At 36.6% G+C, this 15,770-nt stretch overlaps 1 protein-coding gene across 6 annotated transcripts in view; it reads right to left on the bottom strand.

Annotated features, from left to right (window-relative positions):
- Positions 1-15,770, bottom strand: part of TBC1D31 (TBC1 domain family member 31) — a 38,941-nt gene that overhangs the window by 19,716 nt on the left and 3,455 nt on the right. For 3 of the 6 annotated variants that reach the window (XM_029914078.1, XM_029914080.1, XM_029914081.1), the window contains exons 1-12: positions 14,215-14,329; positions 12,709-12,887; positions 9,705-9,856; positions 8,424-8,583; positions 7,993-8,193; positions 6,558-6,734; positions 4,466-4,545; positions 4,219-4,365; positions 3,686-3,819; positions 2,286-2,419; positions 1,369-1,548; positions 150-382 (exon numbers count right to left, since the gene is read on the bottom strand). In XM_029914078.1, the coding sequence (XP_029769938.1) occupies positions 150-382; positions 1,369-1,548; positions 2,286-2,419; positions 3,686-3,819; positions 4,219-4,365; positions 4,466-4,545; positions 6,558-6,734; positions 7,993-8,193; positions 8,424-8,583; positions 9,705-9,856; positions 12,709-12,887; positions 14,215-14,308 (1,871 nt within the window). In that variant the 5' untranslated portion in view covers positions 14,309-14,329. Of the gene's footprint in view, positions 1-149; positions 383-1,368; positions 1,549-2,285; positions 2,420-3,685; positions 3,820-4,218; positions 4,366-4,465; positions 4,546-6,557; positions 6,735-7,992; positions 8,194-8,423; positions 8,584-9,704; positions 9,857-11,390; positions 11,471-12,708; positions 12,888-14,214; positions 14,331-14,628; positions 14,776-15,770 lie in introns of those variants that run through there. The other 3 variants (XM_026646274.1, XM_029914082.1, XM_026646304.1) reach the window with 3 other exon arrangements.

Genomic DNA, 15,770 nt, shown 5'->3' with positions numbered 1-15,770 from the left:
AGGGGTGGGGCCTCGGGGCAGGGCAAAGGTGTTCGGTTTTGTGCGATTAGAAAGTTGGCAACCCTCATCGCTCTATTTTTCCAGTAAATCCAATAGATATCTACCCCCTCTCCCAATTTTAAGGTTTCCTTCTATTTTCCCATGAATACCTTTCTCGTAAGTATTCTATTTCATCCTGTCTGATCCTCTCTCGCTCCTGAGTCTGATAATCCACAATAAACCTGGGGTATTTATTAAATACTGGGTACTGGCCCTTTGTGAGTGGTATGAAGTCATCAAGCATACGTTGTGGATGGATGTCTGCTGGGGTAGCTTCCATAAGATGATAGGCTTCTTTAATCACAACATTAATATCCAGATTGTTCCGATGATGGAAGAAATACTGTAAGAAAAAGTTTTCACTTTAAATCCTACAAAAAGTTGAACAAGTTACTATGCTTTCCCAATAGGTATGTAAACGTATTAGTTAATTCTGTATGCTAAAAGCTGATTAAAAGAAAATGTTGTCATCCTGGCACCACTAGTTAATATAATACATAAATAAATAATGGCTCAATTGACTTAACCCAAACCACTAAATCCTGAAAGAACTACCTCTGCTTCACTCCCTTTACTCCAAATGCTAGGAATGTTAGTCTGCCCTCTCTCCCGTATGTAAATATCTTTTTGCCATACTGAGTGAGAGAAGGATTAGAAGTGCTTTCAACTCTGCTCATGAGTTATGGCCTCAATTCTGCAATACACATGAGAATAATTTTACCCAGATGAGTAATCGATTACTCACATGTGCGTCTGCAAAATTAGGCCCTAATATTTGCAAATGGAGATTTTTCCATATAAAGAATGCTTTTCTTTCCCCAATGCTCTCCATAACTTAGAAGTACAATAAAATATTTTCATTTTAGTTGAGGGGAAATCAACCAAGACTGCCTTACTGTGCTTGCATTTTAGAAGGCAAAATAATGAAGCATCAAAATGCCAGAACCACTTTATATTGTCCTAACATACAGATGTCAATCCTGAGTCCAGAAAGAGAACCAGAAAACAAAGAGTAGTTTAATGGGTAATGAATTTTCCATATTTAAAAAACATTTTCCTTGGCAACAAAAGAATTTCTGCAAGGTCTTAAGTTTCTTTATACTCCTCTCTGCCCATACAACCAAGTGCAGTAAATTGATTAATATTTTATTCATTTCACAGTGAATATATCAGACACTAGAGGACATTGCTCAAACAGGCACAGTATAACTAACATTCAACTGTAACTTTTCTTTTTAAGCTCTCTAAAAATAAATATTATACACGAAACTTTTCTGAACCTACCTAATATAGGTAGCAAGGCTCTGACTTACATAGTAAGGTGTTTACCTCAAAGTCCTCTGTTTGATTACAGTGAAGCAAAGGAGCTCTGGAACATATGATATAGGCAGCAACCATCATGAGAAAGTATGAAGGATGGTTGGAAAAGATATTATCAAACACTTTCAGCCATTCTTCTCTTGTTAGAACCTCAGAGAACAATGTTTCTAGAAGAGGCCAGGCATATAGCTAAATTAATTGGGAAAATTAATAAAATAATCCATTAGTAGAGCTTCTCAGTTCCCATCATAGAAATATTACAAAGGAAGACAAATCTGAATGTGTAGGGGGACCTTTCCTATCTGATGTTGAGATTTTATCTATTTGTAAATACATAGCACATTGGAACTATACCAAAAGATACATAATAAGGTCCCCACCATATGCAGCTGATGAACTAGATGTGGTTTACATAAATATATTTCTTACCTCTCTCATTCTTACTTTCTTTCCTTTCATTTACTCAAAGACAGATGTATGATTTTTCAAATTAGAATTATTCTTAGTAACTAAATAATTAGTAATATATAAATTAACTGTATATTTTAGCTTAATTGAATATTTGGTTTTATGTTACTGTACCTGTTTACTGAATTCAGTCACTACAGTTGTGTGTATTTTAAAAACCAAGATAAAATTATATAAAAAAATGATTTATAATTTTCCCTGATAGATTTCTGAATCTATATGATTGCAAGAAAGGGCAACTTTAAGTCCTACTAAAGCATGTATAAGGAGACACATGATGTAATGCAACAGGCTAAGCTGCAGGCAAATGATCATATGTTCTTTATACTCCTATAAGTACACATTTTACTCTGAATTCATTTAATGAGCAAATAAAGGTTTAAACTAAAATGAGGCATTTGAACACTGCCATTTATGAACAGTTATATATAAACTAGGAAGCTAGGTTGGAGTTTTACCTGTGAAGTCACATTGCAGTTTATTAAATGTTGAAGCAATTCCTTGTCATGATGTGCCAAGATATTTTCCACCATACTAAGGACATTGACTGGAGGATTAGGAAAATACTCAAACCAGTGTTGACACCAATTAACTACAAAAGGAATAAAACAAACCACTTGTAGCTTAATCCCTCTGACACTGACGGATGGCACACTACTGAAATCATCTTACTTTTCAAATGATGTTCCTTCCACTTTGACTCAGATACTTACATTACAGTACTTACAAATTCAATGTTCTATAATCTGCAGACCCACTAAACAGAGGTTTAGTTTTATAATATCTGTTAATATCTCTATTACACATATGTCTGTTATTAAATGTATATATTTACTTCTTCACACAACGCATGGTCAACCTATGGAACTCGCTGTCATGGAATGTTGTGAAGGCCAAAAGTATAACATGGTTCCAAAAAGAATTAGATGAGTTCATGGAGGACAGGTCAATCAATGGCTATTAGCCAAGATGGTCAGGGATGCAACCTCATGCCCAGGTGTCCCTAAACTCCAACTGCCACAAGTCGGGACTAGATGACAGGGGATGGATCACTCAAAATTGCATGTTCTGTTCATTCCCTCTGCAGCATCTGGCATTAGCCACTGTCAGAATAAAGGATACTGGGGTAGATGGACCATTGGTCTGACCCAGTATGGTCATTCTTATATTCTTAATTCAAAGATGCTCTTTTTAATCCCATTGTAATGGGCTCTTATGGCTGGGTCACTGAGCATCAAAATATTTTTAACCTGTTAGGACCAAATCTGGATACTTATTTTGCAACCAAACTATGTATTTTGCAAAATAGGTTTTTATGCAAGGTAACTCTATGCTATGTGTGCACTTTGCAGCAGCTACAATGACTAATTTCAGTGCAAGATACTTTAAATTTACTATTTTTCTTCAGAAACCAAGCTACTAAATGCTAGCTGTCCTAATCAAGTGATAACTCCAGCTTAGTACAATAAATATTTTAAACTGAGACAGAGGTATTTCTTTTGACTACGGTCACGCCAGGTCTCAAGCCAGAATTTAAAAGATTAACACGACAACAAAATTGTATTGGACAAGTGTTCTTTTACTGATTAGACTTAAAAGATACTGATAAGATAAATTGATAAAGATGCCTGTTAAAAGTCAATATAAGGAAGTTAAATTGTGTTTGTTAGCTATGATTTTTTTTTTTGCAACAGCTACATTTTATCATACTTCCTGGTGGATGCCTTTTATACATTTTAAAACAGTACATAAACTCCTCAGTGACCTATAAGAGAATCCATGCACACCACTTTATTTCAAGCAAGGCAAATTTGGGGAAACTAAATAAGTTAAGTGTGTGGTAAAAATCCTTGCATACCTATTACAGTAGCAACAACTTCAAAGCAGATCAGCTGGTTGTTCTGGAATAATTTTACAAATGGGAATGCTAGCAGAGGTATGTATGGTGTCTCACCAAAGATAGCAGACCAGTGAGCTAAAGCAGATAAGGTCCTGTATACGAAGACAAACAAGTACTTAGAAAATATCTGTACAGAGGAAGAGAATCATGCTTGGTTATCACAGCACAAAAATGTGATAAGGCATCTGAAGTTTATGATTTTAAACAGCACTGAAGTATAGCAAGAAACACTGTGGCATTCTATGAACAACTAGGCAGAAGACTAGGGGACAATTAACTCTCTTGTAGAAGTAACAGAAAATATTTTATAAACTGAAAGCATCTATAGTCATAAAACATACCAACCAGAAAACTGCTAAATAAGAAAAACTTTGGTGTAATAAGAAGGTACTACTTTATGTGGGGCTTAATTTTTGCAAAATAAACCAACCTTCCCCAGAGATTGTCCCAGTCAGATGGTTTAACATCAGTGAACGTTCACATAAATTTACCTTTGTAAGACTCTCAACAGTTTTCTACTTTTCATGGGGTATTCGTCCTTTAGGTGCACAAATGCAGAATGGATACCTTTATCTATTAGGCTACTAAATGCTAAGTGGTTTTCAGGAAGTTGTAGTAAGGCACGCCAAACAAACATCCTGCAAGTAAAATGTAGATTTAGCAAAGAAAATTCCCTTTGTTAAATCAGTACAGCAAAAGAGATTTTAAATTTGCATGCATGTGCACACCCACACCCACCTGTATTTTGCTGGATATTCTCCAAATCCTTTCAGTAAGGCTTGTAGACGTTTCTTGTTTAATCCATCTGGCAACTCGTTCTACAAAATAGGAAACAAACAGTAATTTGAAATAGTGTTTTTGTCCCTATAATATCTATTTCTGATTCATTGAGTTAGTGGACATGGTTGGTAGGGGTCATGTGGTTTTGTTTTTTAAATGTGTATTTATAATGGTCAGAACCCAGGACTGGGTGTCAGGACCCTGACTTCTAATCCCAGCTCTGCCACTGATTCACCATGTGGCTTTTGGCAGTAATGTATTTATTTAGATTTGTTGAGTAACTGCCCTATACCAATCTTTAGGCGCTACGATAAACAAAAAATCACAACATACCTAATGAAAATGGATCCTCCCTGTATCAGTTTGACCTCTTTGTATGTCAGTAAACCCATCTGGTGAACAGTCACATATCCCAGGGAAACAGGGGGGCTCTGAAGCTTACTTGTTTAAGTGGTTTGAGATCTTCACATCAAAGGTGCCAGGAAATGTGAAGTACTATTACTTGAAAGCATTGATTACTTTAAAAAATACTGAATCAATTTCCGTTAATCTTGACCTTTTTTTTTTTTTTATTTAAGTTTCCCTAAGGCTCAAACTAAATATAGGTTTCTAGCTTCAACGGTTTGTATATCTAAGTGTAAAATTTCTAGTCAGATCATATAGGGGAAGTACTTATAATCAAGTTCATTTTTAAAATGATAGAACCTACTCTGCTAAGACTTTAAAAAATATCACTTTGGGTTGAGAAAAAGCACTGAAAATTTTAGTACAAAATCATGTTTTGAGAAAATTATAAGCAAATGAAAGAGAGAGGCTATAACCATAGGACTGGAAGGGACTTTGAGAGGTCATCTAATCCAGTCCCCTAATGGAAATCGGAATTCAATCTTAAGTATATCAGCCACTAGTAACACCTACTATAGCAATAATTTTATTTATAGTAGTACCTGCCACAGTATTCTAGGCATTTTGCAGCAAAATATAAATTAAATGCTTGATTCAATACCTAGAGAACTCAATGGAAAGACTCCCACTGATTTCAGTGGGAGTTGGATCAGACCCTAAATCAGTGGTTCTCAACCAGGGATATGTCTACCCCTGGGGTCTTTCAGGGGGGTACATCAACTCATGTAGGTATTTGCCTAGTTTTACAACAGGCTACACAAAAAGCACTAGCAAAGTCAGTTCAAACTAAAATTTCATACAATGACTTGTGTATACTGCTCTATATACTAAAATGTAAATCCAATATTTATATTCCAATTGATTTATTTTATAATATAATATCAAATTCTCATCCAACTCTAGTGTATGGGGCAAAGTCTGCTTGTTGGACCAGTGGCCTGCATTATACTCTCCTCTTACAATTTCATACAATGGTAAAAATGAGAACGTAAGCAATTTGTCAGTAATAGTGTGCTGTGACACTTTTTAATTTTTATGTCTGATTTTGTAAGCAAGTAGTTTTTAAGTGAGGTGAAACTTGGGGGTACGCAAGACAAATCAGACTCCTGAAAGGGGTCCAGTAGTCTGGAAAGATTGAGAGCCACTGCCCTAAATGACTAAAAATATATATGATTAATTTACCAGTAAAGTCAGGATATAACCATAAGTTTTAAGCTTACATATAAATAAACAAATCAGCAATGAATGCCTTTTGCTGTAATTAATATTATTGTAAGGAGGATACATGTCATTTAAGATAAGAATTGAGGAGAATTAGCAAGGTAATTGGATGAAGAAAATAAACAGTGGTATCAGAGAGTAACAATCATGAAATATATAGATAACCATAAACCAAGTGAAAGCCTTGGGAAACAGTTTAGAAGTAAAGTTAACAAATTAGAATAACAAAGCTCTACAGCAAAGATATGTGAGGAAGGTAACAGGTGCAAACAGTACATTGGCCAGATTAAAGATTTAGCAAACATTTGGATGTAGAAAAGTAAATTGTTGGGGAAATAGTCAATGGAGAGTTGCTTTGGCAATGAAAATCAAATGCTACAGATAGAGAAGAGAAACATTTACAGTATTTACAATTTGCTCTCACCTCTTTATTTTCAAGTGAAGTGTTCACTTGTGGTTTTAGCACTCTAGTTTGAGTTTTACTTCCTCTCGATTTCCAAGGCCTCTCTGACCTTCCTGATGTTACTCTCATTGTAAGTTTACTTGCTCCCAACTTGCCTTTTGACAAATCTTCAACTACTTTAACCAAGGGTGGTGGTGGCTAGCATCAAATAAGAATGATACAATTAACATCTTATGACACTGTAAGAAAGAACATTTTACAATACCCACCTTTATAATGAGCACACTTTAGATTATACATGTTGAAAGATGTTTGTGTTATAAAACATGACTTGATGAGACACACAGTGTAAACCAAAACCAAAATCCAAAAAGATGTGATAAGTGAATGAAAGTTAAACACACTTAATGAGGTATGTTACAAGCAAATTTATGTAGGTTCTATCTTAATCGTGATTTTCAAATGTTGACTCAACCAGAAACAATGTATCTTCTGAATTAGATGTACAAGGATGCACACTAGTATGTGGTTTGACTAACATACAAGTATTGTTCTGTGTTTAAAATAAATTCCTTCAGTGTGAACTTGAATGTTACTATACTACTTTGCACTTCAGAGTGCTATACAAACATTAGCTAATTCTCACAAGACCCATGTATAATGTGTAATATTTCCATGTTAAATATGAGGAAAAATGAGTAACAAAGCAGTTAAGTAAATTGCCCAAAAGTCCTACACACAAACAGCATTTAAGTTGGGAATGGAAATCAGGTCACCTGACTTGAAGGCCTGTGCTCAACTCCTTATTACACAGTAAACCTTATATGCTTACTTTTAGTGTGTGATGATTTATGATATATAGAATTCTGGATTTAGAAAAGTGTCTCTTCCCCTTCCCCCCCATGTCTCCCTACAGAAGTTATTTTCATAGTAAAATAAAAACCTTGTCTTTATAATATGTATTATTTACATAAGGGACTAGCTATATGATTGTTTTATAATCATGGCTTCCAAGACCTGATGAATAAACTGGGAATACTTCTTGACAAATACAGCATTACAAAGCTCATTTGTGTCTGCAGATAAAACAATATCTGTTGCATGGTACAGTATTTCCAAGAAGGAAATGGACAAAAAACTGTATGATCAAAGCCAAGCTGATAAAAAGGTGTGCACAGCCTAAATTGCTGTGAGAAGAACAGAAAAACTGGAAGATAGAACATGATTAAATATTTTTAAAACAAAATTTGCCTAACAGACTGGAGTAACCACAAAATGAGGTCTATAATCCCTATGTTGTTTATCTTGCATCCTATATTACATAGCTACAACGTATGAGAGTCAATGACACAAGGACAAATTGTATTTTCAGTACTGAATTTTTGGGTGGGTGGGTGAGACTGATTTTTATTGGTATCTTAATGCTGTTTTTGTGATTTACTTTACTTATAACTACCTTATTTACTTCCTGCGTTAAAGCCTGGACACTGTATATGTTGAGGCTACCATTTTGCATTACTGATGCAATGTACCGTCCATTTGGGCTAATAGCTGCTGTGCTGATTCCCTCCTCATGATTCCCAATGTCAAACAGATGTTTGCACGTCTGTATATTGATAAATCTCATAATATTATCTTGACTTAGCACTCCAAGAACCTAGAAATAAAGGAGACTTCTATAAATTAGTCCTAATGCAAAACAGAAAAGAAAAGAATGAAATCAAAATTCTGAAATAAAAAAAATTGAAGCAGCAATAGAGCAAATATTTAATGTAGTAACTTTCCTGCATATAGTATAGATTGCATAAGAAAAGCAAATCTCAGAAAGTATGTGATTTCAGTTAAGAAACCACGTGATTTTGTTCTTAAACTTCCTATACAACTGACCTGATTAGAACCACCATCAAAACTATCAGGAAGGAATTCCAGATGGCGAACAGCTCGTACTTTTGTAGGCATCTGGATTATTCTTAACAGCTGTTTTGACTCCAGACACCACAAGTGAAGATGATTCGATTTTCCTCCTGTTACTAGCACCCGGCCATCTCTGCATCAGAAACAGGACTAAGTTTGTATCAGACCAATCTAATCTACTGCTAGTTACAATTGTAGGGCCACATATTATCTTCCATGCTCGCAAATCATCACTGCTGAAGATCATAATTTCTGTTGTATTGTGTTGCAAGCATATAATGTTGAAACAGCTCTCAAATGAAATAAAAAGCAGGTTTTGTAATGGATATTTATAAACTTCATTTTCAGTGTAAATTAAAAGAGAGATCTTTTTTTCCCAGTGGTCATGGGTTTGCAGTACAAAGAGGTGCTGCTGTTCTCAGCAAGGAACAGTGCAATCTACAGATGGGTTCAAAATGCTACCACTGATCACTAAAGAACTTTGGGGAAGTTGAGATTCCAAAGTTGTGGGCTTTGATTCATCTTCAGTTAAAAATCTTTGATTGTTCAGACAAAATAACATGATCAAGTGGCAGAGAGTGATATCCTTTATGGGTTTATAAAATAGCTTAAGTAAGTTGCTGGATAAGGATGGGGAAACATTAACTCATTTAGTACAAACTAAAACCAAACAAGTGTTATCAATGGAATATTACTGTTGTGCACCTTTTTAAAATGTTTTATAAAAGACTTCCTATTAATAGTAGTAAAAGTTTGGATCACTGCTCCAGCTACCTCACTATTCTCAGCAATGGCAATATTGCTGTAATTGCTTATCTTCATAAGTAATTTTGGCTGCAATATCTTTTCTTTGCTGGCATGCAAATTGAGATAGCCTGAAGCGGACATGATTGACTCATGCACTTCTGAGTTCATTTTTCTTCTTTGTACTGAATACACTTAGAGCTGGTACCAAAAGTGTTTTCTGTTAACTCCTCACCTTTATTGGACTGTGCAGCCCTGCACAGAGATTGTTGGAGAGAGTGATTAGTCTGCTTTTCTTTTCTGTATGAAAACCTAAATACTTTTTTGAGGGGGGAAAAAAATCTCAGACTAACATTTTGACTTCTGTTAAAAATAACTTTGGTATCTAGTTTAGAGGTGAAAAACTACAGCTCAACACTTGTGCAAAACATTTTAGAAAAAGGAGAGAAAAATCTGTGTTATCTGCTAAGAATTTTGTAATATTTTCTGAGTATTTAAGTAGCAATTTACCTGGTAACGGCAAAGACTTTATAATGCAACATAGAACCTTCTATTGGAGTTGGCAACTGGTATTTACATTGAAGAGTATCACATTCCCATGCAAAGATAGAATTATCTTTGAAACAGCTGAGGATGGTGTTGCTTAGTGGAAGAAAGAAAACCTGAAAGAATTAATACGAAAAAGGAAAAAAAAAATAGAATAATTTTCAGGCTAGTTGCCTTATAAAAAAAAGAAATATTACATTTGAACTTCAGAAATATCAGAATAATATAGCAGTAAGTAGGGCCCTACCAAATTCACGGTCGTGAAAATCGCGTCACGGACTGTGAAACCTGGTCTCCCCTGTGAAATCTGGTCTTTTGTGTACTTTTATCCTATACTAGATAGATTTCATGGGGGAGACCAGCGTTTCTCAAACTGGGGTCCTGACTCAAAAGAGGGCCGCAGAGGTGAGGGTCGCAAGGTTATTGTAGGGGGGTTACAGTATTGCCACCCTTACTTCTGCAGTGCCTTCAGAGCTGGGTGTCCGGAGAGTGGTGGCTGCTGGCCCAGGGCCCAGCTCTGAAGGCAGCAGCATAAAAGTAAAGGTGGCAATATCATACCATGCCATCCTTACTTCTGCGCTGGTGCTGGCGGCAGCACTGCCGTCAGAGTTGGGCTCCTAGCCAGCAGCCGCAGCTCTCTGGTCACTCAGCTCTGAAGGCAGCACCGTCACCAGCAGTAGCGCAGAAGTAGGGTGGTAATACTGCAACCCCCCTACAATAATCTTGCGACCCCCCCAAATCCCACTTTTGGGTCAGGACTCCTACAGTTACAACAACATGATATTTCAGATTTAAATATCTGAAATCATGAAATTTACAATTTTTAAAATCCTACTACTATGAAAATCCTTTAAAAATCCTATGACTATGAATCCAGCAGCAGTTTCTGGCCTAAAGCAAGTTGAAAGTTGCTGTTCTTTTATTTTAACGAATTGGCATATTCTGTTTGTTTCCTGGTTTTGTTTTACTCTAAAAAGTGTGTTAAAAAGGGCCACAAAATAATGCTGAAATGGCAGTTTGACACTCTGGGAGAAGGGACAGAACAAAATGTCCCCTTTCATCTCTTTTCTTCCTCTCCGAAATAAAACTGCCTCTCTTCACCTACCAACATCATGAGGTGCTTTTTGTCTCATTCATTAGCTTTTGCTCCTGCACTTTTTGAGCATAGGTGATATAGATCTTACTAGGATCCTAGCTGTGCACTGCTGGGACTGGTGCAAAACCATCAAGATGGGTCAGGAAGTAAATCAGAATGTAACTTTACAGTCAGTGTCCCCAGTCATACTCTAATAATAATATCAGCACTTCTTAGCCATACCTCTTAACGCACTAAATGGGGGTAAACATAATTATCCCTACTTTAAAGATGGGAAACTGAGGCTCAGATAGACAAATCACTTAACCTAAGGACACACAGCAAATGAATGGCAGAGCCAAGAACAGAACCAAGTTCTCCTGACTCCCAATTCAGTGCCCTATCCACTGAATCACGCAGCTTTCTGATGAGAAGATACTTTACATTAGGGGCTGTATGAATTTATCACCTTTAGAAAGGAGAGGCACTAGTTTGGGATTTTAGTAAAATCCTCTCAGCACACATAGTGTTTGTTTTATCAGTGACCAGGTTAGGCAGCTGAAGTCCAAGTTTACCTTATGTTTAGGATGCAGTGCAACATTAATCACCCTGGCTTTTCCTTAATTTGGACCTCAGACTGAAGGCAATTATCTCATTCATGGAAAGGAATGGCAGATGGTGAGGTGGGTCTCATCTGTGCCATTTCAATTAAACAATTCATGTTAATTTCTGTAATACATAGTGGCCATTGTAATATGAGTGTGAGTAAAAATAATAGTTATCTAAAGTTTCCACAATACATACACAGACTACAATGACAAAGACAAGTTCCTGAAATCCAGCTGAGCTGGTATTTTAAAATAGAAGCTTCATTTAGCATTCTCAAAATTTGTATATACCTAATACTACATGGTTGATAATTTGTAATACAACAATAACAGATAATCAAATACAGAGAAATAATTCTACTGAAGGGACAGCATAACCCACAAGAGACCTAAGACCCATTCTTCAGAGAATTTCCTTATACTAAGTCTGATTCAAGTCCTACTGAAATCAACAGGAAAGCATTCATTGACTTCAAGGGCTTTCAGCTCAGCCCCATTATCTTTGTATTGCATTGTTACATTATTTTATTATATATCTGCACTCAACATGGTAAATTTTCATTCAAAGTTTACATAATTATTTTTTATTTTGTTGGTTTAATGGTTTATTTCAACATGGAAACTCATGGATTCTACCAAATTCCAAAAGCTATTGGCAGAAAACTTTACCCACTCACATATGCTAAATGTGGAATACACTACAATCACTTGCTGATTGACAAGGGATATATCAAATTCATCCCCTAATGAAGTGCAGGCACCTCTGGGATAAACATGACAATTATTTGAACACTGCTCACTACACAACAGTTTTAGGACAGAAAGTGAAAGATCTATCTCTAATTGAAGCTACAGGGTGACTTTCAGAATATAATAGCCCTAGCTAGAATCCAGTAAAGAAACCGGAGTTAACAGCCCTACACTTTAGAAAAAGTGTCATGGGTTTTCAATGGCCGCAAGTGGTGAGGACCTCCGTCTTAAGGCACAGTCTTTCAAAATAATCTCCTGCAGCATAGTGCCCTCGAGCACTGTGCTCTGATGTTGCTTCAATACTGATGAAACATTACTACTTTATGCAGTGATTAGGTGTTCCCTGCAGATCTCCACAACTACTGTCCCATAACCTTATCTTGTGAGATCTGATGACAATGGTGAGATGGTTAGAGGACAAAGAAAAGATTGATCTATTTTTTTAAAAGAATATTTTTAAGTACTCTTGATTTTAGTATGTAGTTGTATTCACAGGTATGTTTATATACCCTTTGTTTAATGACTCTTTACTGACCTTTTGAATACCCACAGATTGGCGGACATTCAACTTTCTTTTTCTTTGGAAGGTATCGAGATCCCAGAATTGTGCTGTATCAGTGGATGTAGTAATGGCATATCTGCCCGAACCATGGACGGAGATTGAAGATATTGAAGAATCATGTCCCCTCATCCAACTAACTAGCTCCTTGGTGTCTACAGTGTAAATGAAATTGATTAAAAAGTTATGCAAAGTGAAACAACAAGTCCTAGTATTTTTCAGTACAAACAATATGAAGGGTGTGGTCTCTTGAGAATGCCTAATGTACCTTTATTTATCATCACTATTGAACAAATGAGGAACAAGTGAGTTGTCCTTTATGTAATTCCTACACACTATGGGAAAAAACATTCTGCTGATCAGTGGGAAGTAATGGATTTCATAAGTTATTCTTCTACAGCTATCTTGCATAGACTTGTTTAATCTGTCTTCAGTGATCAGTCTTAAAAGTTGTGAACGGAGCCCAACAAACAAGCTGGAGATGCCTCCTAGGCAGACTTTGCCAGTGGGAACGTTAATGTTCAACCACACCCCCTCCCTCCAAAAAACAACATAGTTTGAAGGTTCAAACACTTGTTTTAACTTGTGGGTGAAATGAGTGAGTTACTATTTATACATACAAGGAAGGTTGGTTTAATGAACAGCAGGCTATGACCATAGGAACCTCTATATTCTGATGCAACATCCTGATTAATTTTTTAGGCATGGGAGTTTAACACATTTTCATACTGTTGACCACCTTTTAGAGCGATTGTCTCAGACCATCTTCTCTCCCATTCATGATTGCATTACCACCTTCCCTCCCACTGGCAACTGGATAATATATTTGTGGCAACTACATCAATTACTCACATAGTAAAGCATTTAAGCTATTTGAAAACTTGTTTTGTACTGCCAAATCACACTGGAAAAAAAAGAGTCAGCACCATGTGAACAGCCAGCTGTCTTTGGACCAGTCAATAAGATTTGTGTAAATGCATCCAAAGACTTAATTTGGTCTTAGTTGTGTGTGCATACATATTGAAAGGAAAAAAGAGAGGGAAGGACTTCAGAGCTCTGGCAAGATGAATGCCTACTTCTATTTCACCATTTTGTAAACTAGATTTTCAAGGAATATACTTCTTTATAACCTTATTAGTAGCTATTTAGTTCTACAGTTGGTTACAATCCTCAGCAATTATACTGGTGGAAGAATACCAAAATCCAGAATGATATCTGGTTGGTTTCCACTACTTAATTAAAAGAGTCTAAATCCAGATTGTCTGAAACAGTAGCAGTAAGAATGCACTTCTTAAATGGGGGGAAAGTAACATTATCTCTGAAGATTAACTTCTGAACAATGGATTGCCAATATTGTTAGCCATTTAACTACTAGTCAGATCAGAAATAACTAATTATTATGCTTGATTAATTGTGATATGGATTTGCTATGAAAATCAAACTATTCGTATTTTTCTAGTCAGATTTTCAAATGTGTCTTACCTGTATCAAAGCATTTAATGGAATAATCTGCCAAAGCCACAAGATATTCAGTCTTCCTGCGAAGATTAAACGCCAAAGCAGTGCAAGCCTGCATTGTTCGCTGAACAAGCCTGAATCTATTTAAAAAACAAAAGAAAAACCAACCACAGCCTAATATAGTCAGAAACACTTCAACTCAGTGTCCAATGAACTAAATATGCTAATCAGTTTGAACATACTTTACCTTGTGAAAGAAAATTTCATGCAATCTTCCCCTCCCAACCAGTCCCAGTCAAAACAAACCCCGTTTAACAAACAGAAACAAGTGTCTTAAGTGTTGCAAAAAACTGACTTATGTATATCAAGAAACCTAAGACAACAATATAGGTTATCAAAAATAGTAACTGAGAGCCACACAGCAAGAGAAATGTTTACCTGTTTCCAGTCAAGTCAAGAACATAGATATTCCCTTGGTGGTCTCCAGCAAGTAAAGAATCTCCAGAACTGTCAAAGGCCACATTCAGAAAACGTATTGTCTTTGAATGATATCCTGTGGCACTGTGAATAATGTTTACTATGACTCTATGACGAAAGCAAACAAATCACTTGGTTTATTACACCATTGTTAGCATACTTTTCTCTACAATCATTAAAATATATCCAATATAAAAACATTCTTAGGTTATGTTTTTGCAATTCTGATAGAATTGACTTTTGAGGAAGAACATACACTTGTAAATGTTTTTAAAAGTATATTACACAAGAGATTATTCGCTGTCTGACAAGCGAATTAGACCTTCTGTAAAGAAATCTAATGAAAAACTGAAAAGTAGCTATGATTCATGAGAAAAATTCATTTAGATTAGGTGGAGTCAGGAATTATATGCTATGGGGGGGGAGGGAAATCACTGAAGACAGCTTTTATCTATATTCTTAAAAATTAGCGTCAAGCCAATCTCTGTCATGTCACACTAATAACTTAAGATATTATGAGACCAAACTGGCTCTCTACCATTTCTGTCTTTCACAGATATCTATCCTTTGGGTTTGTACATGAGCAGGGGATGGGAGCAGTAGCAGCAGCCAAGGAGATACTGGTAGTCTAAAAAGCAGCAACTAGCACCAAAAGATTGGGGTAGAAGAGTGAAGAGCACATGGGTCTGACCCTCCCTTCAAGAACCAGGGGCAACTGCCTGGAGGGAAATCCCTTTAGAGGGGCCCTCTGATCGACCACCAAGTGGGAAGGGGAAACAGAGTCTGTGTAATTATACCCCACAGGGCATCTCTCAAAGCGGGATTCACTCACTACAGTTTGCAGTGGAATCAATAGAAGGGGAAAGGAGAGGCCCAGGCCCCTCTCTTCTCCAGATAAGAAGGCCTTCAAGAGGGCAAAAGTAGGGTTTACCATATTTAAAAAATAAAAAAAGAGGACACTCCATGGGCCCTGGCCCCGCCCCTTTCCCACCCCCGGCCCCGCCCTAACTCCCCCTCCTCCCTCCCAGCCACACGAAAAGGGCTGCCCGAGCGCTACCAGCTTCACGGTTTGCCGGGCAGCCTCCAGACCCTGCGCCCCCGGC

The sequence above is a fragment of the Terrapene carolina genome, unplaced genomic scaffold, assembly GCF_002925995.2.
Source record: "Terrapene carolina triunguis isolate 2854851 unplaced genomic scaffold, T_m_triunguis-2.0 Scaffold58, whole genome shotgun sequence".
NCBI classification, from domain to species: domain Eukaryota; kingdom Metazoa; phylum Chordata; order Testudines; family Emydidae; genus Terrapene; species Terrapene triunguis.
Note: the sequence above shows the minus strand (reverse complement) of the source record. Positions and strands in the feature narration are given on the sequence as shown.